The sequence below is a fragment of the Diabrotica virgifera genome, chromosome 5 (genome assembly GCF_917563875.1).
Source record: "Diabrotica virgifera virgifera chromosome 5, PGI_DIABVI_V3a".
In the NCBI taxonomy this organism is placed as follows: Eukaryota; Metazoa; Arthropoda; class Insecta; order Coleoptera; family Chrysomelidae; genus Diabrotica; species Diabrotica virgifera.
The window spans coordinates 28,579,953-28,604,543 of record NC_065447.1 but is presented as its reverse complement, the minus strand read 5'-3'; the positions used below and the strand labels follow the sequence as shown (position 1 = coordinate 28,604,543).

Here is a 24,591-nt window from a genome sequence, read left to right as displayed (position 1 = left end):
AAATATTTTGGCTTATAAACAAATTAGTGCTGTGGCCAGGAGGGGGTGCTACGGGCTCCTTTATTTAGATGGACTTACCCAAGTTTTTTTATGTATTTTGACCCGTAGAACAAGAATTTTTTGGGTAACAGTTGATCCAGATGTCGATAAGATTGTTATAAACAAAGAACTTGAGGAATTACATAACATCGATTTTACGCAAAATAAAACCTTTTTTTGTATTTCTTGGGTAATTCTAAGCAAAAAATGTTCTTACAAGTTTTTTCGTAGGATGCATAGTTTTCTAGATAAACGCGGTGGAACTTTTAAAAAATCGAGAAATTGCAATTTTTGAACGCGAATAACGTTTGATTAAAAAATAAAATAGCAAATCTGCTGACAGCATTTAAAAGTTTAAGTCAAATTATACCGGTTTTAATTATTTGCATAGCTAAAAATTCATTTTTTTATTATTCAACAAATCTATTTGTTTATAAGCAAAAAAATTGTTTATAAATTTAAAACATTGCTGAGGCCCCTTAAATAATCCGATTTTAATTCTGTAAAGTGTATTAGATTGGTAGAGCACCTCTTTATATGTAAAAAAATTAGCCAACTTCTAAATGGTCTACTTTTTGTTCAGAAATATTTTAAAAAATTTGAACTTTTTTAAAAACATTTAGATTGCAAATTTATTATGCAAAATTTATTAGGTCGATTTTAATGAAATTTGGTACACGATATAAGTATGTTACAAATAATTTCCTAAGCGAATTACTAAGGTTCTAAGTGCCACGAAAGTGGTTAAAAAATATTGAATAACAACAGACTTATTTTGCCCCCTTATTTTGTGTTTATTGCTATATTGCAGAAAAGGTAATACCTTAAGAGATTTTTGCCAGTCGTATATCATACAAAATTCAATTATCTTTATTTTATTTCTTCACGACTTTTTTCCAAAACGAATCGTTTTAAAGTTATAAGCAAATAAAGCAGAAAAAAATCGATGTTTTTCGAAATTTTTAAATATTTTAATTTTTTTATTATTGTTCCGGGCATATTTGAGAAGGAGCATAAGTACGGTGACCATATCTTTTTAAAGAAAAAAAAGTACAAAAAACAAAAATGTATTAAAAACGCAAAATGTATCTTGTTATTGGACAAATATAACTTTTTGGCATTAAAAATAAATAAACTATGTAGCTAAACATAAAAAATTATATCAATGAAACTAAACATAACACATTACATAACTTTTGAAAAAGTTACACGCCTGTAATTAAGAGTTTTTAGATGAGGGACCTGGAATAGCCTCATCTTCTTCCGGTTTTTTGCGTTCATATTTTTCTGAACTTAAAATTAAGAAGGTCCGGCCTCTACTGAAGTAAATGAAACATTTCATACAAGTCTCATCAAAATTTGCGTACACCAGCATCGCTGCCTTGAGAGTGGATATGGACATTTGTGACTTTTCCGACGTCCAATAATAATTATTTATTACAGAAAATAAACGCTCGATAGTCGCACTAGTACCCCGAAGACAAAAAATAAATTCGCATAATATTTGTAAGTTTTTCAGTTTGAATTGATCTACACACTTAAAAACTTTAAGTCATCGATCCTGACTATTTTTTTCTTCTCTGTTCCACTCAGCAATTTTTTCACTTGTAGCCACGTCTTTCAAAATTCCCAGTTCGTCAAAGAGTTGATCTTCGTTTAACATGGTTGCCTTGATATACAATTTAAAAACTTCGAGATAATAACAAACATCGTTCCATGTTATTTCACTTCTTATGCGAGCTCCACACTCTCGTTGAAGTCGATTTAGGTTCAACCAGTACGAGAGTGTAAACGGCCACCTTGTGTAACTTTGGTATCTTGGTCGGTATCGCACCGCTCTTTGTCGGTATCGCACTTCCTCGCGAAGTAGAACGAGTGTGTAAGAGGGTACTTCGGACTTCGGTCAACTTTGGCGAAGTAACTTCGCCGAAAGTGTGGAGCCGCTTTAGATCTATGCTTTTGAATAGTTTAAATTCATGAAAATTTGTACTCCAGTTTTCTAGGTAGGTTACACATTTTGTGTAAAAATGTTTCACTTGTGCAGTGAAGTTTTGTGTACGACCACCGCACCATAAGCCTGATGTCTCACACACTTAAAATGTTTTTAAAGATCATTCAGAAACGCATTTACCAAACACTTGATATGGATATTGAAGAAAACCACTTTGGATTTACACTACTAATCCAGAGATGCTTGGATGTGAACCAGGATATGTACGTCTGTTTCATAGATTTCAACAAGGCTTTCGATAAAGTCCGCGACAAAGAGCTAATGGACGTCCTCAAAGCAAAACAATTACAATACAATGACCTTTGAATTATAACAAATCTATATTATAAACAGCAGGCACACTTACGCATTAAGGAACACACATCAGAACAGTTCGAAATTAAAGAGGATTACGACAGGGATGTGTATTGTCACTACTACTAACTCTGAAGAAATTATGAAAAAGTCCTTGAGGGAGAAATAGCAGGAATAAAGGTACCTAAATGGAACGCCAATTAACAACATTAGATATGCTGACGACACTATCGTAATAGCGGACAACCTCCAAGACCTCCAATAGCTAATGAACAAGATAGTTGAGTATGGAGAACAATATGGATTATCAGTAAACATCAAGAAAACTAAATTTATGAGGATAACAAAAACCCAAAATAATGATAAAAGCCTGACAATTAAAGGTAAAACTTTAGAACAAGTTGAAAACTACAACTATCTTGGCACAATAATTAATCACACAAACGATTACTCCAAAGAAATCAAAGTTCGAAAAGAGAAGGCAAGAACCAACTTCAATAAAATAAGAAAGGTAGTTTGTGCAAGAGAACTGAAATAATTAAGACTTGAGAGTTAGGCTGGCAAAGTGTTATATTTTCTCGACTCTGCTTCACGGGATAGAAGCATGGTCAATTAACACGTCGACTACTAAAAAGTTGGAAGCATTTGAACTGTGGGTGAAGGTACCTGAAGATAGCATGGACCGAGTCTGTAACAAACAATGAAGTCATGAGAAGAGTCAACAAAAGAATGGAAATATTGGAAACCATCAAGACACAAAAGCTGCAATACCTGGAACAGTATACAAAGAAATTTGTTTAAAAGTAGTAAAAGAAAAAAATATTCATTTTTTAGAAAAAATAAGTACATTCGCGTGTCCTTAGAAAGGTTTTAAAGTACATTAGGACAATATTTAAAAATAAGTACTGTCCTACTTAAATAAGTACATATGGTCACGGTAAGCATAAGTCAATTATTATTACTGAAGGTGTCACCTAACTTTATCTGCAAAAATCCGAATGCCACCTCTCACATCCAAAAATAGACGTTTTTTCGCAGATCCTTACTGGTCATCCGATAGCTGTTTTTTATTATAATCATACATAAAGAACATAGCTCGGTATCAATTATGAATTCAAATATTTTTTATTTTTCATTTGGCGGCTTGATAATATAACAAAAAATAAACATATATTAAATTTTAAAATTTCATTTTAAATTTTGTTATCTCTCGTCAGTGACTGTTTTCGATGGTCGGCAGTCTGTTTTTCTGTTACATTAAAATACAAAAAGAACAGATTTTTCTCTTACATTGGTTAAAAAATACCGTATTTCAATATACCGTTTTTAAATATTACCGCACCGTTTTTAAATATTTGAATCTCAGAAAAAAATAGTCACACACTATGGAGTATTCTATTTTTCATGGTAAGGACTGTACTGAATTTCTGTTTTTGGGATGGTTTAAAGCAGACTTTGGAAATCTCACTGATGCAGTATATTTTGGAAATTCTTAGAAAATTATTTGAAATCACTGTTAACAACGGTTAACCAAAGATATTACTAAAGCAATTAATTTACAGCTCACACTACTATGATGGATCATTAATATAGATTTTAAATACAAAAAATTAGCCTTCGCTGGAAAACTAACAAATAAAATAATTATAGTCATCTCCAAACCATATACGAATTGAACGTAAAGGCGGGTATACATATGCGCTCTGCTCGTTGTGCGAGACGCTCGCGCGCAGTATATTTGTTAGATTAGTACGTGTTTTCAAGTGACACACAAACGGCTCGCACACGGCGCACCACGATCTAACTTCTGTCGGCTTTTCAACAAATGCTTTGATGGTTCGCAATATGTATTTGGACGGGTTTGCGAGTGGTTTGTTGGTTTTGGGGCGCCTGAGTTGAATATTTGTTAGTAATGGAGGGGTCGGAAGGAAATATCAAACTTATTGATGTTTACCGTGGAAAATGAATATGAGATGATGACATTGAATATATTTAAACATGTTAGCTTGCAACTCCCAACTTGCAACCAACTTGCAACCATCTTGCAACCAACTTACAACCAACTTGCAACCAACTTGCAACTCAACTTGAAACCAATTGGAAGGAAACCAAACACTTCTCGATCAGAATAGGAGAAGCTACTCACGACGTCGGCCGATATCGGATCTGATCTGATCGGAGAAAAACGGATCCAATGTAGGCACCCACATTTAATACTAAGTTCGTAAGTTTCCTCTGGATCGCGGAAGGTTCGTCAAAATGAAAAATTTTAACGAACATTAACCGCGCCACGAAAGCCCGGCGCTCACACGGCGCGGATGTGTATCTCCGCCTTAATAATTGACAGGTATAGGTGTATTAATAACAAAAGTTCGTCTTCTCATATTAAAGACAAGACACCGGTATGGTACACCAATAATACAATCTATAAACTACTGGATGTAGAGAGCGAGAGTTGCTGTATTGGACAGACAAGCCAATGGCAACAACGCATTACCAGCGCAACAGTGACTCTCATAAAGGTAAAAATACATGCGTTGTTGTCGAATATTTCCACAACTAGTGATAAGTTTGACTATAATAATGTGCAAATTCTAAAAATAGCAAATAATTACACAAAAGGCTGGTTTTTGAAATGCGTTACATAACCACAAAAAAATGTAACAAATTATAAAGCAAATATCAATTGAGTAATATTTACTGTAATATTCTACAATATATTTAATTTAAATTGATCTACCATGTATCTACCTGCTACTTAAACTTCATTTTATGTATACAAATCAACTCGTTTAGCATTTTTCTATCGTTTTATATGTATTTCAACTAATTTTTCAGTCTGCATATTATATTCACAATCAGGTGGCTAAATATTAAATGACGAGAAAATAAAATTGTTTCAATTCCAGGCCGACAAAACCTAATACGCCAAGAACGTTACTTAAATAGTCGATAACTAAAAGAAAATAAAAGAAAAGTAGTAAATACAAAACTTAGGAAAACAAATGTATATTTAAAAAAATAAAATATTTCCATTTTACACACTTCTATTAAATGATTTATTGTAACTCCGCCTTGCTCCATATTAACGGTACAGTTTGACCAGTTTTCCAAGAATTTTCACACGCTATAGCAATTTTGAAAACATTTAATAAATCCTGTCCAGTTATAAGAAGTTTGTCTTTTCCTAAAACAAAAAAAAATAGATGAAGCCGTTATTTCAAGTAGTGCAGTAGGTAACAAAAAATGATCTTTCTGTCGTTTTTAAAGTCACGTTAGTAACATTTCACTCTGATGTGATAATTCATATCTTAATTGTCAACGACTCTCTTAACTGTCATCCGTTATATGTCTAAGATATTTTGTAAGAGATGCAAAGCGTAGTATAAGTATTAACGTTCCAAAGATTCACGATCTCCATAAGAGTAGACAAAAAAATAAATAATGAAGAAGATATTCAATAAAGAACGAAAACTGATATACGTATATCGATGAAATAACATTATGGGTATTAGTAAGGAGCAAAAACCGTCTTATGTCACTTTTTTACAACTAGGAGTTGTAAGAAAGGATCCAGTTGCCGATACCAGCATACAGTTCCAGTCCCGACAAGGTTTCAGGAGGAACCATCTCTTAAGGAGGGGGCGATGTTACGCTGCTCTCTCCTATCCGGCCGTCTGACGCCGAAACCAGTTCGACTGTTTGCGTCAAGGATGGAAGAATCGAGAGATCTATGCGTCGAGCTATGGGCCGGCTTTAATGATTCCAGAACATAATGAAAATATATATTTATATAATCCTATAACTTTAAACGCTCAAGCATTAATTATTTTAGTTATGGCGCTTGAATACGGTGTATATTATTTTTATAAATCATAGTAAAAATAAAATGTGTTAGTGTAATTAATTTAAACACTTAAAATTAACTACATTAATTAAGTGTTTTAAATTAATTATAAATTTGAAGAATTAAAATCGTTTCAGAAGATAAATATTAAAAAAACTTACCTTCTAGTACATCCATGAAATGTTCCAGTTCTTTTTTGTAAGCCTGTTGATATCTCGATGCAAAACTGTAAAAAATCGGAGTTTTCTTTGTCATCTCTAGTTTATATTCTTCGAGATTTTGCATTGGACATTTATTTTCAGCTTTGATCATACCTTTCTCACCAAACACCTGCCACGAAAATAAATTTTTAATGATTTATATTAACAAATTGTTATGCTTAAACATCTTTAATAAGAATATTTGGTATTTGTACACCATTTCCTCGAATGACCGAGTGACATTCGAAGGGAGTTTATTCAAGAATTTCGAAGGGAGTGCCAAAGTTCAAGACCGAGTAAGATTCGAATGATGTAGATGTTCGTTTTTGTTCTATTTCGACGTTATTTGTTTATATTAATAGACAGGAGAATGGCATGTGTGGAAGATTTGGTTAGGGAAAATCGTCGAATTACATCAGAATTTCAGAAAGTTTGAAAAGTTTGTGCGCAATGGATTCCATGCCTTTTGTCAAAGGGCAAAAAGAACTTTCGAATGTATTTATTTTTGCAACATCTCAGAGAATATAGGCAAAAAAGTAATGACTTTCTTGTGGCAATAATTGCTGGCGACTAATTAGCCCAGTAAATGAACGGGAAATTCGGCGATACCGTGTAATTTTCAGGGGCAACTTCGAATTGCATGAAAATTTGGATTTAGGTTCTACTTACCCTCCACTTCAAAATTGAAATTGTGCCGTTGGTTGCTTTTACTTGGGGGGTGACAGTCACCCCTTCTCGGGGGTGAAAAAACATACGTTCAAGATAAGACCGGAAATGGATAAATTGACTGATTTTAAGCAACTTTTGTTTTATAGAGTTTTTTACTTAAGTCAATACTTTTCGAGTTATTTGCCATTGAAAATGTTGATTTTTTAACAAAAAAACTACGTTTTCAAACGGTTTTTCGCAAATAACTCAAAAAGTAAATATTTTATCGAAAAAAATATCCTTAGCAAATGTGTAGCTTATAAAAAACGTTCTTATTCGTCTAATTCCAAATCGAATATTTCAAAGTGAAATCACCGAAAAATTAAGCACTTTTTGGAAAAAACCCATTTCAACTTTTTTAAAGTGTTTATAAAAAGCTTCGTTTTAATTATTAACAAAAGTTTTAGCATTAACAATAAGCTAGTTACGCTCAAAATAAAGATGGCCCTCTTTTTTGTAAAAAATCATGAAAATCTCGCCGTGTTTAGCTCCCCAAATGAAATTAATCGCTACCGCTTTACAAACAATTTACTTACCTATCTATTTTTTATATGATCTGTCAGTCTCACCGGTTTAAGGTGTTTATTTTTGAAAGGGTTATAATTAAGAAAGCTTGAATGGGTCACTAATCACGAGTGTATGCAAATTTTGAACAGCCATATCTTAACCAATTTTTGTCTTACGGAGAAACAAAATAAAACTGGCATATTTATAATAGCAAAAGCTACATTTTTTTACTCTTTAATATTTTTCTTATCACTAATACTTTTTAAGTTATTTTGAAAAAATGAAATTTTTCAAAAATTTTTAGAAAATTTTTTTTTACTATAAAACCAAATGTTTTCAAAAATAAGCTCTTCAAACCAATCACACTTACAGATCATATAAACAACACACATATAGTTAAAATAGATGGTAAAGCCAAACGATTAATTTCATTTGGGGTGCTAAATATAGGGAGTTTTTCACGATTTTTTTTACCAAAAAAAGGGGCCAATTTTTTTCAGCGTAACTCTTTTATTTTTGATGCTGTAAACTTTTGTAAAAAACAAATAATAAGATTTTTTCCATACTTTAAAAATGTTAATAAGGTTTTCCCGAAAAACGCTTCTTTCTTCGGTGATTTCGCGTTGAATTATTCGATTTGGAATTAGACGAATAAGAACGTATTTTTCATGAGCTACAACTTTGCTTCTAATCAATTTGTAGACTTTACTGGTACACCATTTTTTTCGTTTTTCTAAAGATATTTTTTTCGATAAAATATTTACTTTTTGAGTTATTTGGGAAAAACGGTCTGAAAACGTAGTTTTTTTGTCAAAAAATCAACATTTTTTAATCGCGAATACTCGAAAAGTATTGACTTACGTAAAAAACTTTATAGAACAAAAGGTGCTTAAAATAAGTCAATTTGTCCATTTCCGGCCTTACTTTAAACACGCCTTTTTCACCCCCCGAGAAGGGGTAAATGTCACCCCCCAAGTAAAAGCAACCAACGGCACAAATTCAACTTTGAAGTGGAGGGTAAGTAGAACCTAAATCCAAATTTTCATCTAATTCGGAGTTGCCCCTGGAAATTACACTCCCCAATGGTCATTTATTGGGCTAAATCTTGGTGTCATCATTTTGAACCATCCAGTTCCATCGATGAATGGAAATACGCAAATTTATCCGCCACCAACAAAGTAATGTCAAGATTTTTTTGACCATGAAGGACTCTTGCTCATAGTGTTTACAGAATCTAGAGTGCATATTAAAGCAAACCTCAGTTATGAAACTTTGGACAAGCTCCATTAAGCAATAAGAAGAAAAAATGTACAGGGAATCTCTGACGTGGTGGCAGTATTCTAAACAACAATGCTTGGTTTCCTGTTGCTAAAATAGGTAGAAAGAAAATCTAGACCGAAAGAAAAGTTGGATATTAGAGCATCCACCCATTAGTTCTGATTTATCGCTTTGCAATTTTTACATATTGAGCCACTGAACAACTTAGATGTTATGTTTTCTCTATATTATTGTACAGATTGGAGGCATGGACGCTTACAGACACCACTATTAAAAAACTTAAAGAATTTGAGATGTGGCTTTACAGAAGAATGCTGAGAATATCCTGGACAGCAAGGATCACGAGCAAGGAAGTCCTTGGAACAATGAAGAAGGAACCGGAGATTGTGATTACCATCAAATGCATAAAACTGCAGTATCTGGGACACGTCATGAGAAATCAGCACCGTTACTATCTGCTGCAGTCCATATTGCAAGGTAAAGTTAAAGATAAGCGTGGACCCGGTAGAAGGAGAATATCATGGCTGCGGAATTTGAGAACATGGTTTAAGGAAACCTCAACGAAACTGTTTTGAGCCGCAGCGAGCAAGGTTATAATTGCCAATATGATTTTCAACATCCGAAACCGATTGGAACCAGAAGAAGAAGAGCCACTGAAAAGGGAGTTAAGAGATAATTGGTTGTAGTTTGATGAAGAAGTACAAAACGCTGTAAAAAAATTCTTAAAGCAACGGGCACAAGAATTCTTTAATGTGGTATACATCGGTTAGTAAAACAATGAAATATGTGCCTTAATTTATTTTTCTGGAACAAAGATAGGTTTCAATTGAACAAACATTGTAATAGTCCATTGAAATGTTACATTTAGGGTTGCACTTTTTAGAGGAGTCAATTTTATTTTTTTAATGTGTAGGGGGGTTCAGTATAAGCTTAAGTTCAAGTTTTTGGGGTCGCCACCCTTTTCCCCCGGCCGCCATATTGGAAAAAGGGGTGTAAAGAGCTTTCGCGCTGTATCTCCTAAACTAGCAATCCTACAGAAAATTTAATTACACATAAAATGTAGCAAATTAAATTTTCTACAATTTTCTATCTATTACTTTTTATCGTCAAGTGACCAACAAAAAAGTTATAAACAAAAATATGAGAAAATTTTGTAAGACGTTTCCTTTTGGAGGTTATAACTTTTTTCTACGAGCGTGCAAAAATGTCTACTTTCGCGCACGCATTTTAGTTTAGAAAGTTTCATTTTCCGCACGCGTGTTACTTTTTCGCACCTTTTCCGCACGCGTGTTAATTTAGATATGTTAATATGGCCTTAAAGTAATTATAATACATGCAATAAACTAATATTTAGATATTATTTACTAATTTATTTCAAATATATCTTATTGTGTTCCTGTTTTAATGAAATTAACGCGACAATTCGATGAAATGAAATTATTTTGACATAATATTCGAAAGTCAAATCGGTAGATAATAACAGTCGTTTTGAATCATCGTCATGGAAGCCAAGATCGTCGTCATGCTAACTAATTATATTGAAAGTTTGGTTTTGACAACCTTGTCAAAGAATTCATTTGTGTATGTATTTTCACTAGTAATACCACTAGAGGTCAAATTATTTCCGGAAATTTTTTTGAGATCATGAATATTTTGAAAATTTCCTGAGTCGCAGACGAGGGAAATTTTCTAAAAATATTCATGATCAAAAAAAAATTTCCGGATATTAATTTGACTTCGCGTGGTATTCGGTAAGAAAATTCCACACCAAATTTGCATTTGAAAATCCAAAGCTGCATGAACAGATTAATAGCGCGCCATAGCTTTGTCAGCAATTATTTAGGCTTTCAAATTCGTAATTTCTACTCATTGTAGTTGCATGGGAATACCATTTCAAGATAGAAAATAGTATATTCTTCAATTTTACATAAGTTTTGAGTAACTACAAGTGATAGAAAATTATTTTTTGGCGTTTTTAAAACTAAACTACGCAAAATTGAAAGTACTGAATGGGAAAAAGGTAAATAAATTAGTGTCTAAATATTATATATATATATATATATATATATATATATATATATATATATATATATATATATATATATATATATATATATATATATACAGTGCTGTTTTTGTGACGGTACGCGCCGGTACGCCGTACCGGCACCTCTTGGGACAAAAAATAAAAAAATCAACAAAATTATAGACAAATTCCTGAATTTTTCCCTTGCTCCCAAATAGCTTTAAACCGCCATTATTAAGGATAAATTTAAAAAGTTTTCCCGGGGTGGACCCCCCTTATGAACAATCCCCAGACCCCCAGGAACATTGCGTACCGGAACCTAAGCGTATTGGAACCTTCTATTGTTACAAAAACAGCACTGTATATATATATATATATATATTTTATTAGACATAGAAACTAAATTGAAAACATTCAAAGTCCTGCATTTTCGCCATTAAGAAGAGAGGAGGTGTCCGAAGAATATAGAAAACATCTTAGCTTTGTAACTAAAATGAATCAAAACTAAATTATGTAAACAAATAAAAACCAGTCTGTCAAAAATGTTCTGTTATTGTAAACGTCAAAAAATTTCCACTATAATTCGCTGTTGGGTACCCCACGAGCAAAAAATTTCCGATAAAATACCTCCGTTGCCATGGTGATCTGTCAAAATAACGTATTTTGATTGGTTCAAAATTACAGGTGTGGAATTTTCATATTAATTAAATTAATTGATTAAGATTTGGTAATTTTTTAAAGACTCTTAGAAAAAATATTGTTCCTAACTCTTGCAGAAAGTCTTTTTTCCGCACTCGACTGCTTGCCGAACTCCCGCTTCGCGTCGTTCGGCAAACTGCAGTCGCGTGCGGAAAAGAATGACTTTCTGCACTTGTTAGGAAAATAACTATTTTCCGTTCGTTTCACAATAAAATACCATCATAGCGATTTTGTAGAGATTTTTTCAATAAACAATTTTCACTATAAAGTTGTTTAATTTTATTTATTATCTAAGTTTTACAGCGCTCCAATCTTGACTAGACTTTCGAATTCTCCTAGGAATACAATAAAAAAAAAATAGTTTATATTAGTCGAGCGGCAGCAATCGTTATGCCGACCACGAAAATCAAATTTAAGGTGAATGACCAATTGTGGTCTATTTTATGTTTTCGAGGTCGCCGAATCCGAATATGTAGTTTATTTTTATCTAGATTTGGTGGAACATGTTCAAAAATCAAATTTTATACAAAAATTCCGAAAATCAATTTTGATGATTTTTCAAATTTACCTCGCTGTATCTTTGGTCGCTGTAAATATTTCCTTTTGAAAATTTTACTGTGTCATCTTTGAGGTATGGGCCATTCCACGAACATACGCCTGTTTTGGATTACTTCGACAACGAATATTTTACTCTGCAACATAAGAAGTACGAAAGTAAATGGCGCTAATATTTATTCCAATAAACAACAATGTAATTTGCAATTTACTTTCGTTCTTCTTATTTTGCACAGTAAAATATTCGTTGTCGAAGTAATCCAAAACAGGCGTATGTTCGTGGAATAGGGTATATGTAGATAACAATTAAATTTGTCCAAAATGTTTAAACATATTAAAAAAGGAGTTGTTAGTTTTTAAACATTTTGTCATCATATTTCGTTACGTTTGTTTACTTAAAAAAGTTGAGTGACAAACTTTTTAGTTTATAATTTTAACCAACACAACAATAAAACATAATTCATGAAGAAGTTTTTTGGAAAACTTTAAGTCAAAATATACAATAGGAAAAAAGGTACGTTACTTCATAAACAAGCGGCATATCCCAAAAAACGCTTATATCTAGAGATCCTGACCACAGTGTGGTGAATGGCTAATTTTGATCATGATTTATGATTGTGATATCAAAAATTCGTTTTTTGCTCTTCTTAAGAATTTTGCATTTTGCGGTTGCGTCATTCTTCTTCTGAACCGGCGAATTTGTCCTCAAACAACTTCTTGGGCCTTTTCTATATATGCTTAGGGTTATAAGTTTTATAGTGGGGAGAAAGGTCAAAAACAGATTAATAATAGCATAGGAATGTTAAAATCATAATAAATTGTATGAATAAAAAATATATATAAATAGAAAAGTAAGCTTAACTTTTGTTTTTATTGTATCCCTATGAACATTCGAGAATCTGGTCAAGTTTGAAGCGCTGTAAAACCTATACAAATAAATAGAATTAAACAACTTTATAGTGAAAATTGTTCACTGAAAAACCCTCTACAAAATTGCTGAATGAACTGAAAAAGTTATAACCTCCAAAATTAAACTTGTTAATTTTTTTTTACATATTTTTGTTTATATCTTTTTTGTTGGTAACTTGACGATAAAAAGTAATAGAAACAAAATTGTAGAAAATTTAATTTGCTACATTTTATGTTCAATTAGATTTTCCGTAGGGGTGGTAGTTTACGAGATATAACGCAAAACCCCTTTGCACCCCATTTCCAAGATGGCGGCCGGGGGACAAGGGTGGCGACCCCAAAAACTTGAGCTTAAGCTTCTACTGATCCCCCCTACACATTAAAGAAATAAAATTGACTCCTCCAACAAATGCAAGGTATGGCTTAAAAAATGTAACATTTTATTGGAGTATAACTAATTTATTTAATTACCTCCAATCGCTGGTCATATCCATAGACACACTGTCTACTCAAATCAATTATACCAAGTGCTCCGCTATCGAATGCCATTATGATACTAACAGTGTCAACGTCATTGATGGTGCGTATTTCTGGAATATTTGCATGAGCGAAAACAGACACCTTGTTTGGATATTCTCCGAGAACAGAAACGATTTGGTCGATGTCGTGAACAGAGCAGTCCCTAAATATCCCATCTAAAACAAGATTATATATAGAAACTTGGCAAATATGTATATCTAATTCTAAACTTACCTGATGTTTTAAGATAATCTATGGAAGGCAATGGAGAATCCCTGCTACAAACTTTTACTGTTAATACTTTGCCCACTTCTCCTTGCCTTACTTTTTCTTTTATTTTGGAGTATGAGTCGTCAAATCTCCTAAAAAATAATCAAGTTTTACTTTGCTAATTTCTTCAAATTAAATTTTTTGTGATAACGTAGGCTTTTTGAACCAAAGTTAACAAATTAGCAGCAGGGTATAAAACATACTTTATGATTATAGTACCTACGTTCTTTAAGGTAAAATACTGCAAAACCTTTAAATTTTAAAGAGCCGCTTGGATTGACATGAAATTTGGCATACACATAGCTAACAAGTCAAAGAAAAAAGTGATATTGTGCCGATGTGTGCTTTTGCCCTAGGGGTGAGTTTCACCCCTTTTGGGGATGAAAAATATATGTTTGAAATAAGCCCGGAAATGGATAAAATTACTAATTCTAAGCAACTTTTGTTCTATAAACTTTTTCACCAAAATAATACTTTTTGAGTTATTTGCGAGTGAATATTTTTCTACAAAATAACCACGTTTTCAGACGGTTTTTCGCAAATAACTCAAAAAGTAAGTATTTGGTCGAGAAAAAAATTCCGATAAAAAATATAGCACAAAGAAATGTGAAAAATATAGTGTATATATTAGGTCAATAGACCAAGCAGAAGCAGAGTTATAGCTAATGAAAAATAGGTTCATATTCGTCAAATTCCAAATCGAATATTTTAACGTGCCATAACCAAAAAACGAAGCACTTTTTTGGGGAAAACTCATTTTAACTTTTTTAAAGTGTTTAAAAAATGCCTATTTTTTTTGTAAAAAATTTTTTAGCGTCAAAAGTAAACAAGTTACGCTCAAAATAAAGTTGGTCCCTTTTTTTGGTAAGAGATCGGGAAAATCACCCCCTAATTAGCATTTCAAATGAACTTAATTGTTACCACTTCACAAGTTTTTTACTCGCGTACGTATTGATCATATGATCTGTAAGTTTCATCGGTTCAAATACCTTATTTTCGAAAGAGCTGTAGTTAAAAGGGCTTGAACGAGTCACTTATCACGAGTGTATGCAAATTTAGAGACACCGAATCTTAACCAATTTTTGTCTTACAAAAAAACAGAAAAATACAAAATATTCAGAAAAGTAAAGCTGACTTTTTTTATTGTTTAAGATTTTTGGTATCTCTAACAATTTTTGCCTGATTTCCTGATATTTTTTGCCAAAACAAAAGGGATCAACTTTATTGTTAGCTTAACTTGCTTAGATTTGATGCTAGAAATCTTTTTTTATAAAAACAGAAATAAAGCTTTTTTAAACACTTTAAAAAAGTTGTAATGTGTTTTCCCCAAGAATGCTACATTATTTGGATATTTCACATTGAATTATTCTATTTGGAATTTTTCGAATATGAACCTATATTTCATTACCTATAATTCTGCTTTTGATAGGTATAAAGACCTAATATATACACCGTTTTTTTCACTTTTTGATAGGCTTTAGTTTTGCTAAGAATATTTTTTTGGACAAAATGCTTACGTTTTGAGTTATTTGCGAAAACCCGTCTAAAAACGTGGTTATTTTGTTGAAAAATGAACATATTCACTTGCAAATAACTCGAAAAGTATTGATTTGGTGAAAAACTCTATAGAACAAAAGTTGCTTAAAATTAGTCAGTCTATCCATTTCGGGACTTATCTTAGACATATATTTTTTCACCCCCAAGATGGGGTGAAACTCACTCCCATGGCAAAAGCACACATCGGCACCATATAACTTTTTTTCTTTGACATGTTAGCTATGCGTTTGCCAAATTTCATGTCAATCCAAGCGGTTCTTTAAAATTTACATCAAAAATCGTGAAAGAATAGGATAAAAATGAATGGTATGATAATATTACTTGATAGCACGACAGACTAACTGTAGTAATGGTCAGAATGTGTGTAGCAACAGAGATAATCAGGAAGTATAGTTAGGATGTGTGTAGAGGTCACCCTAACATGGACAATCGTAGCGGGGAGTTCAATCGTATCGGATGGTAGCGTCAGGCCGTGTGTAGGCCGTTTTAAGCTAACTAAAATAGCAAAAAGCATTACCTTTTGCTGTTGTAGTCAAACCATAAGAATTTTTTACTATGTAAATGATGATACGTACCTGTTAAATGCGCTGAGTAAGGGCGTATTAACTTTTTTAGATAAATCAATTATAGCTTTGGTTTCTTCGACGGTAACAGCTACAGGTTTTTCACAGAAAACAGCTTTGTGATGTTCTAGTGCGCCTCTCACTATGACTTCATGTGTATAAGTAGGTGAGGCACAAATTACAAAATCAACCCTAAAATAAGTTTCATAAATTTAATAAATTAGTCCAGTAAACAGAATAAAGTTTTGATACATAGGTACTTGACAATTAAGGCATGTATATAAAACCGGAAGTACAGTTGAGTCCACGAGTCTTTTCCCGTGCGTCATCATTTAAAGCATACGAAATAAGTTGGAAATGTCGGAAATTGACTGAATAGACTAACTAACATTCTATTCAGTTAATATCAACAGAAAAATGGAAAGAATACTACGAGAGTGTGCTAACAGAAAGTAGAGCCGAATATACCACCCAATCACCAACAGAAGTAATCGTTGAAGGCGAAGAGATAGTAGTGGGAGTTGATATGGTGAAGAAAGCTGTAAATGAACTAAAAAATGGTAGAGCTCCAGAGCCAGAAAATATTCCTGCCGAATTAATAAAATGTGGCACAGATAAACTCTTTCAAGCACTTACTTGGTGTATGAACAAATATATAAACGGTGTCACACCACCCAGTTTATGGAAATTAGCTTATATTTCTTCCATTCATAAAAAAGGAAATAAGCTGGATTGCTCAAATTACAGAGGAATATCGGTAACTAGTACACTAAGCCGGGTGTACGGGCGCATTCTTATAAACCTCATTGAGATGGAGTATAGGGAACAAGAAGAAGAACAGGCTGGTTTCCGCGCTGGAAGGACTTGCACAGATAATGTCTTCTGCCTAAAACAATTAATTGAAAAAATCAGCAACCAATCAAGAGACCCATCTCATGTTTGTTGACCTCCGTAAAGCATACGACAGCGTTCCTGTGACTAAATTGTGGAAATCACTACAAGAAACTAACATCAGCTACACTCTAGTGAACGCCTTAAAAAATCTATATGAAAATTCTACATCACAAGTAAAAATTGGCAACACACTATCTAAAAAGTTCATAGTTAACAAGGGTCTGCGCCAGGGCTGCTGTATTTCACCAACTTTGTTCAAGATATATGTTGCAAAAGCACTAAACCAGTGGAAATGTAAATGCCACAGTATGGGTATAGACCTCGGAGAGGTTTGTTTATATACCTTACAATTTGCTGATGACCAAGTGAATATAGCTAATGATAAAGACGACCTATAGTATATGGCAAGAAAACTAAAGGAGGAATATGAACAGTGGGGCTTGGAAATTAATGTAGAAAAAACTAAATACCTACCCATAGGAGCTGAGTTACCAATATCGAACTAGAGGATAATAAACAAATCACATCCTGTAGTGAATACACGTACCTGGGAGTAATCTTCGATAGAACGGGAAAAGACGATGAGGAAATAAAGAAAAGGGTAACACAAGCTAGAAGAACAATTGGCTGCCTAAATGGAATACTTTGGAGCTCCGAAATAGGAATACAGCGAAAATACAATATCTATGAAACACTTATTAAAAGCAGCCTACTTTACGGAGCAGAAACTTGGAGAATAACCGAGAACAACAGGAAAAAATTAGAAGCTGTAGAAATGGATGTGTTGAGAAGATCGTTAGGTATGTCCCGTAGGGAAAGAGTTCGAAATGAGGAAGTAAGACGACGAATTGGAATAGATGGCTACTTAACAACAGACATTGAGAGGAAACAGTTGATTTGGTATGGTCATGTTCAAAGAATGGAAGACACAAGATTGCCCAAAAAGATCATGCAGTGGGTACCACCAAACCGCAAAAAACGAGGAGGACCCAAAAAGACATGGAAAGAAGGAGTAACCAAAGCAATGAGTGCAAGGGATCTTAGAGAGGGCCAATGGGATGATAGAAGGACGTGGAAGTTAGGCATCGGACAACGTCGAAAGACGTTCTAAAACCGATACATACATACATGTCGGAAATCAACTAAACGCAACAGCAAATGACAAAAAGTGGGTATTATTTCGATCACGGGTTATAGTATAAAATTTGAAGTTATCAAATGAATAGAATGTCAAATTTAAGTTTTGCTTTAATTTTGCTGCATAATTACAGCTACATTTGAAGTAGCTTAATAAATTCTTCTATTATCATTGATTAATAGATAAATAAACAATTTATAAAAAATTCAATAAAATACTTTCTTTTTGTTATTTTATTCACATTGGCGGAACATTAAACACAAGCATTCCTTAACTGTGTCAACAGTGAGGTTAGCTTTGTACGTTGTCAAAATTTATCGTAAAATACCATAAACTTATCATACAATTTGTAACTCCAATATAAAATTAGTTGTGAAAACAACTGTTTGTATACTATAAAAAATTTCAAAATGCAAAAATTCGACAAAATAACAGCAAAAATTCAACTAACTGACAGCCTCAAAAGTAAACAAACCAAAACGTCAGAAATTGTACTTAAAATATGTGAAACATCCCCAATCGTCTTTCTTTGGACCTATCTCTTTTCAATGCACTGAGTCTAGATCGTTCATAAAAATAACATGTGTTTTTACTTAATAGCAGGCGGCAGCTGATTCGTCATTAGTTTCATGCGTGGAAGACAATGATGCTAGATAAAAAGTATGTGTTTTATCTCGCCAGGTATTAATGACGCACAGGTAAAGACTCGTGGACTCAACTGTAAAACAGAGCGTCTATGTTTTTCCAGAACCAAATTAAGAGAGATCGGTTCACATCTGTTCACTTCGAGAGGAGGAATCAGATAGATATATTTCCATGTCTGTTGTCTGCGGGAGTCAACAGTCAATCGGTAGATTTTATTTTCCATTTTCATTTTCCAAGATATTTACTTGAGTAGGGGTTGATATAGGTAGAAAGAAGTATTACTCAGGGTTGTCAAATAACTTATTTTAAGATTAGAACACTTACTTTGAATCTACAAAAACTTTATTCCTATCTTTGCTTGTTAAAAAGGAGGTTTCACCCAAACATCTTTTATAACTTTGTTTTATGTTTTCTAATTTCTTAACATCATCGTCCACGATGTATAAGATATTAGCTCTTCTATTTCCTATTAGATTTAATAAATGAATGGTGCCTAAAAACAATAATATAATATTCTGTATTTTAAATTTCACAGAAAAAAAGATACCTTTCAAACATTAAAATAATTTATGAGACCGATATAGAGATGAAATAAAAATTTGTCACAAAAAATTAAGGGGGTAGGCGCAAAATCTTGGTCCAATGCTTTTTAAATTCATTCATTTTTTTCGAATCCCGAGAAAACTAATTAGTATCTTTGAAAAATTTAAACGCACAATGAAAGATATTACCGAGGGCCGAAAGTCGCTTAAAAGTTCTCTAATGTTTATTTTAAGTTACAGGGGAGAAATTTAGTGTGATTTTTAATTTCAAATATTTCATTCAAAAGAAACATTTTGTTTATTCATAGGAACTCTCGGCCCTCGGTAATATTGCAATCTTTCATTCTGCGTTAAAATTTTTCCAAAATATTTATTAGTTTTCTCAGGATGCGAAAAAAAAAGGATGCATTTAAATATCAATGGACCAAGATTTTGCGCCTACCCCCCTAAATGAAATAAAATAAAATAAATAAAATACTTACCCGCTCTGCCTATGCCGAATATGGCTACGCCGAATTCTCGGCATTCACTATCAGCAAACTGTGCAGTTTTGATATGGCTGTAAAATATATGTAACAATTATAATATATAATGTACCAAAACTGTTTTAATAAAAAATGAAGAAATCATTTTAATCTGGTGGTTAGCCTTGAGCCAGGCTATTACCAAGATACCAAGGGAATTGCAACAGGATAGCAGCAGACCGCTTGTCTTCTACTTAAACTCTCAAAGCAGGAAAAGCGCCCGAACCTGATAGGATAGCACCCGAGCCAGTAAAAGTATCATCGAGGAGAAGGTGCCAGAAGTACAGGATATTATGAGCAACCTGCTAAGAAGGCAAGAGTTCCCTGGAAGTCTGAAAACAGCAAATCTCATACTTATCGAGAAACCCAGAAAGGCATTAGAGGCGCCTGGGGCGTACAGATCCATACTAGTGTTGCCCAATTGGTCTTGCAGTCTTGGTCTTGTTCTTGCGTTTTCGCAAGACCAAGACCAAGACCAAGACCGCTTTATTTTAGCAAGCCCAAGACCAAGACTGACTGTGCAAGACTTGAGCAAGAACAAGACTAAGCCTGCAAGACTCTTGCGTCTTGCAATTAGGATTGAGTGTCATTTTAGGGAATATAGTAGTGCGGGTATATGCTTAGAGACTATGAGACGCAAAAAAATATGTAACAAAAATTTGGAAAATTGGACTTATGCGGATTATGAACAATACAATAAACATACATAGCGAATCAAAATATTCATTAAAAGAACACTTGACATATTTATTTGACATGTACTCAGAGGTCATAATCAATTATTACAATGTAAAAATAAAATATTTTGTCATACATGCTTTCCTAGCAGACGACGGCGACGCACACCTTCGCTCTAAAATTAATTGTATGTAATTGTCTAGATGCGACCGTAAATATTTAATTAACATTTCAATTGTTGCTAAACTGTTCATTAAATTTCCATCGGCTTCTGGAATTATAATATATACAGAAAGAGCTTTTACTTTACCAAGTTATTTAATTATTGATTAACAACCACTTATCTAAAAGTTTAGTTGAAAATTAAAGATTTTTTTGGGAAAACCCGCTTTTTCCGGGGAAAGTTTTCATCGAAGTAAATCGGAAAAAACACGTCTCTATGCAGAATTTAATTGCAGTGAATTTTTATTTGAGTGTTTTTGGTCTAAAGTTAAAATCTTTGGAGTTATATAGCAAAAATTGAAAAAACACGATTTTCGGGCGCCATTTTGTTTATAAAAAAAGTAGCACACTATCTGCGGACTTTGCATATCTATATTATTAATATATGTATACAATCATAAGTTTCGATTCCAGTAATAAAATTGCTGGTAAATACCTTTTCCCAAAAATGGCCTATTCTCCGATAATCAGCCCAGACTAAAGTAAAAATACTCACTTATTATAAACTTCATCTTCTTCTGGTGGAGATAATTGTGTTCTAGTATATGGTGAAGGTAACTTAAATTGGTTCGTAGCCATTTTACGCTGTTGTAACACTATTAGTATTACTTTGGATGTTTAATTAGTAGTAACGGTTTTAATATAGATATATTGTGTAATATTACTGATTAAATATAGATGATTTTTTGTGCCCCCTAATATTTTTTTTGATCCTATTATAGCAACAAACATAATAAAGATATTCGCGCAAATATCAGTAAGCAATTTGTGTTATATAATAAATTATAATATCACTTTAATAGTGTAGGAAACAGAGGTTGAACCTTGCAAAATGGACACAAGTCCGGTTTTATTTTTTTTCTGGCATATCAAGGGGTGCTTATTATAAGACTAACTTTTTCTGAAAAAATTTCGCCCCGGAACCTCCCTTTTCACCCCTTTAAAGGGGGTAATTTATGGTTTTTGCAGAACGTAGCCCTTCCTGTACCTTTTACAAAAAATTTCTTTTATAGAAATATGAAGAGGACTATATTTTCTACGATTTATTTCCGACAGCATCTCTCTATCATCCACCGTTTAGCAAGTGTGGCGCCCCAAAGTTGACAAGTTTTTAAAAAAGATGTTTTTAGAAAAAATATATTTTTCGCTAACTGTAACGGAAATTAAAAAGAAATGCTACGGAGATTATTCACAAATATATGATTGATTTTTTTGTATAGGTTTCACTTAAGGGTAATTGCCCTTTTTTTAATTACAGGGTGTTACATTTTAAAAAACCCCTTTTTATACCATCTGAACCGTTTATGCTAGAGTAAAAAGACTTTCAGCGATTACCCATGTACTGGTGTTATTTACAAATTTGTATAATGCACCCCCATTTTTTCCCCGGAACCACCCAAAAAAGAAGAAGAATTAATAAATAAAGTGATTTTCTTGGAATCCTTCACACACAATGCCCTTCATTAATATGCTTCATATATCATTTTGTGCAAGTTATTATTACCCATGCATGGACACTAAACGCGATTTCCTAGTGCAACCCTTGTAGCCAAAAACAATAAATAAAATGGGGGGTTAAATTTTTTTTTTTGTTTTTTGCTTTTTGATCCATATGGGCATATGCTTCATCAATAGTGCTTTTCAAAAATATATATGGTTATTGCAACATCCCTGCGCAAACCACCCCTATCCTTGAAAATATACTGCAGAAACTACCCCTATACCTTATCCAGCAAGCTTTTAAGAGTTACCACCTTTTAAGAGTACGGCGCCACTGTGCCGTAACCGTTGCTTATACGAAAAAATGAATGGGACATAATTTTTAGAGTAAATAGTGGTCTTTAACCTTGTATAAGTTTTGTTTAAAAATAATACATAGGTAATGAGAAAATCGTAAAAACATGCTCGCCAAGGGATAGGGGTAGTTTCTGCAGTACATTTTCAAGGATAGGGGTGGTTTTCGCAGAGATGTTGCAATAACCATATATATTTTTGAAAAGCACTATTGATGAAGCATATGCCCATATGGATCAAAAAGCAAAAAACAAAAAAAAAATTTCAACCCCCCATTTTATTTATTTTTTTTTTGCTTAAGGGGTCGCACTAGGAAATTGCTTTTGGTGTCCATGCATGGGTAATAATAACGTCCACAAAATGATGTATGAAGCATATTAATAAAGGGCATTGTGTGTGAAGGATTCCAAGAAAATCAATTTATTTATTAATTCTTCTTTTTTTTGGGGTGGTTCCGCGGAAAAAATGGGGGTGCATTATACAAATTTGTAAATAGCACCAGTACATGGGTAATCGCTGAAAGTCTTTTTACTCTAGCATAAACGGTTCAGATGGTATAAAAAGAGGTTTTTTAAAATGTAACACCCTGTAATTAAAAAAAGGGCAATTATCCTTAAGTAAAACCTATACCAAAAAATCAGTCAATTATTTGTGAATAATTGCCGCAGGATTTCTTCTTAATTTCCGTTACAGTTAGGGAAAAATATATTTTTTTTAAAAACATCTTTTTTAAAAACTTGTCAAATTTAGGGCGCCACCCCCGCTAAACGGTGGATGATAGAGAGATGATGTTGGAAATAAATCGTAGAAAATATAGTCCTCTTCATATTTCTATAAAAGAAATTTTTTGTAAAAGTTACAGGAAGGGCTACGTTCCGCAAAAACCACAAATTACCCCCTTTAAAGGGGTGAAAAGGGAGGTTCCGGGGCGAAATTTTTTCAGAAAAAGTTAGTCTTATAATAAGCACCCCTTGATATACCAGAAAAAAAATAAAACCGGACTTGTGTCCATTTTGCAAGGTTCAACCTTTGTTTCCTACACTATAATTAAAAAGAGTACGTATCTAGTTGTATCACAAAGAAGTTAAGGTCAGCAATTTTACGCAAATTACTATGAATCAACATATATTTTAGACGTTAATATTTAAACTAAAATTGATAAATATATTGCATTTTATAAATTGCATAATTAAGGGAGTGCAATTAGAACGAGAATGCATTGTTTCGGAAAAATTCAAACAAGCTTATATTTTTCTAAAACTTTTTTTGTTAGTTTATATACATGTTAAAGTAAAAAGTTCTACTCGCAGATTTGGCCTCTAATTGTTTATTAATTGTTTAAACAATAACAATTGTTTTGTATAAATAATTTTAAAAATATCGTTAAATTCATCATCTTGCTTTGATCAAATATGTTTTTATTTTGTTTTTGATTATGCTGAATCCGAATATGGCATTGCAATTTGAAAATTCTTATACAGAAGCTCTTATACAGTATGTCTGCGTAGCTAGGATCCACACGGAAAACTTTTTTATTATCAATTTTACGAAAAAAAGTTATTCTTCATAAAATGCTCTGGATAGTCAAAAATCTAAAATTCAACCATCAGATATCAAATTTGATCAATTTTATACGAGTTATGTCAAAAATATGAATTTCGTTAAAGAGTAAAGTACCTTTATATTCCAGAATATCAGAAAATGCTATTATGAAAAGTTGTTTGAAATTAAAAACTATGTTTAAATATACAATTACATCATTCTAATCGAAAAAAATATTTTGAATTTTTTCTCAAATTACGGATACTCATCATAATTTTATTACAATTATGATAACTATTTTATTATCACTTTTACGAAAAAAAGTTATTCTTCATAAAATGCTCTCCCTAGTCTAAAATCTAAGATACAACCATCAGATATCAAACTTTTTTAATTTTATACGAGGTATGTAAAAAATGTGAATTTTTCTTAAGAGTTAAGTGCCTTTATTATTCACAATATTTTATTTAGAAGCATGTAATTGAACACTAAAACAATTTTTTTAATCCCAAACAACTTTTCTTAATAACAATTTTTGATATTGTGAAATGTAACGGTACTTTACTCTTAAGTGAAATTCATATTTTTTGACATACCTCGTATAAAATTAATTAAACTTGATATTTAATG

The 24,591-nt window shown here is 32.6% G+C and overlaps 1 protein-coding gene across 1 annotated transcript; it reads right to left on the bottom strand.

Moving 5' to 3' along the window:
* Window positions 1-5,337: 5,337 nt before the first annotated feature.
* Window positions 5,338-21,330, bottom strand: LOC114334717 (myo-inositol 2-dehydrogenase). The gene is made up of 8 exons (XM_028284820.1): window positions 21,122-21,330; window positions 19,684-19,760; window positions 18,984-19,152; window positions 15,995-16,174; window positions 13,827-13,954; window positions 13,545-13,768; window positions 6,353-6,521; window positions 5,338-5,531 (listed from the first exon to the last, which is right to left on the bottom strand). The coding sequence occupies exons 1-8, from the start codon at window positions 21,202-21,204 to the stop codon at window positions 5,404-5,406; spliced, it is 1,158 nt and encodes a 385-aa protein (XP_028140621.1). The 5' UTR covers window positions 21,205-21,330; the 3' UTR covers window positions 5,338-5,403.
* Window positions 21,331-24,591: the final 3,261 nt, after the last annotated feature.

Excerpts from the sequence above, each read along its gene's own strand:
- LOC114334717 (XM_028284820.1), bottom strand. The coding sequence starts at position 21,204 with ATGGCTACGAACCAATTTAAGTTACCTTCACCATATACTAGAACACAA. Across the intron at positions 13,769-13,826 it reads AGATTATCTTAAAACATCAG|ATGGGATATTTAGGGACTGC; the intron begins GTAAGTTTAGAA and ends ATCTTGTTTTAG. Across the intron at positions 6,522-13,544 it reads GATATGACCAGCGATTGGAG|GTGTTTGGTGAGAAAGGTAT; the intron begins GTAATTAAATAA and ends TTTTCGTGGCAG.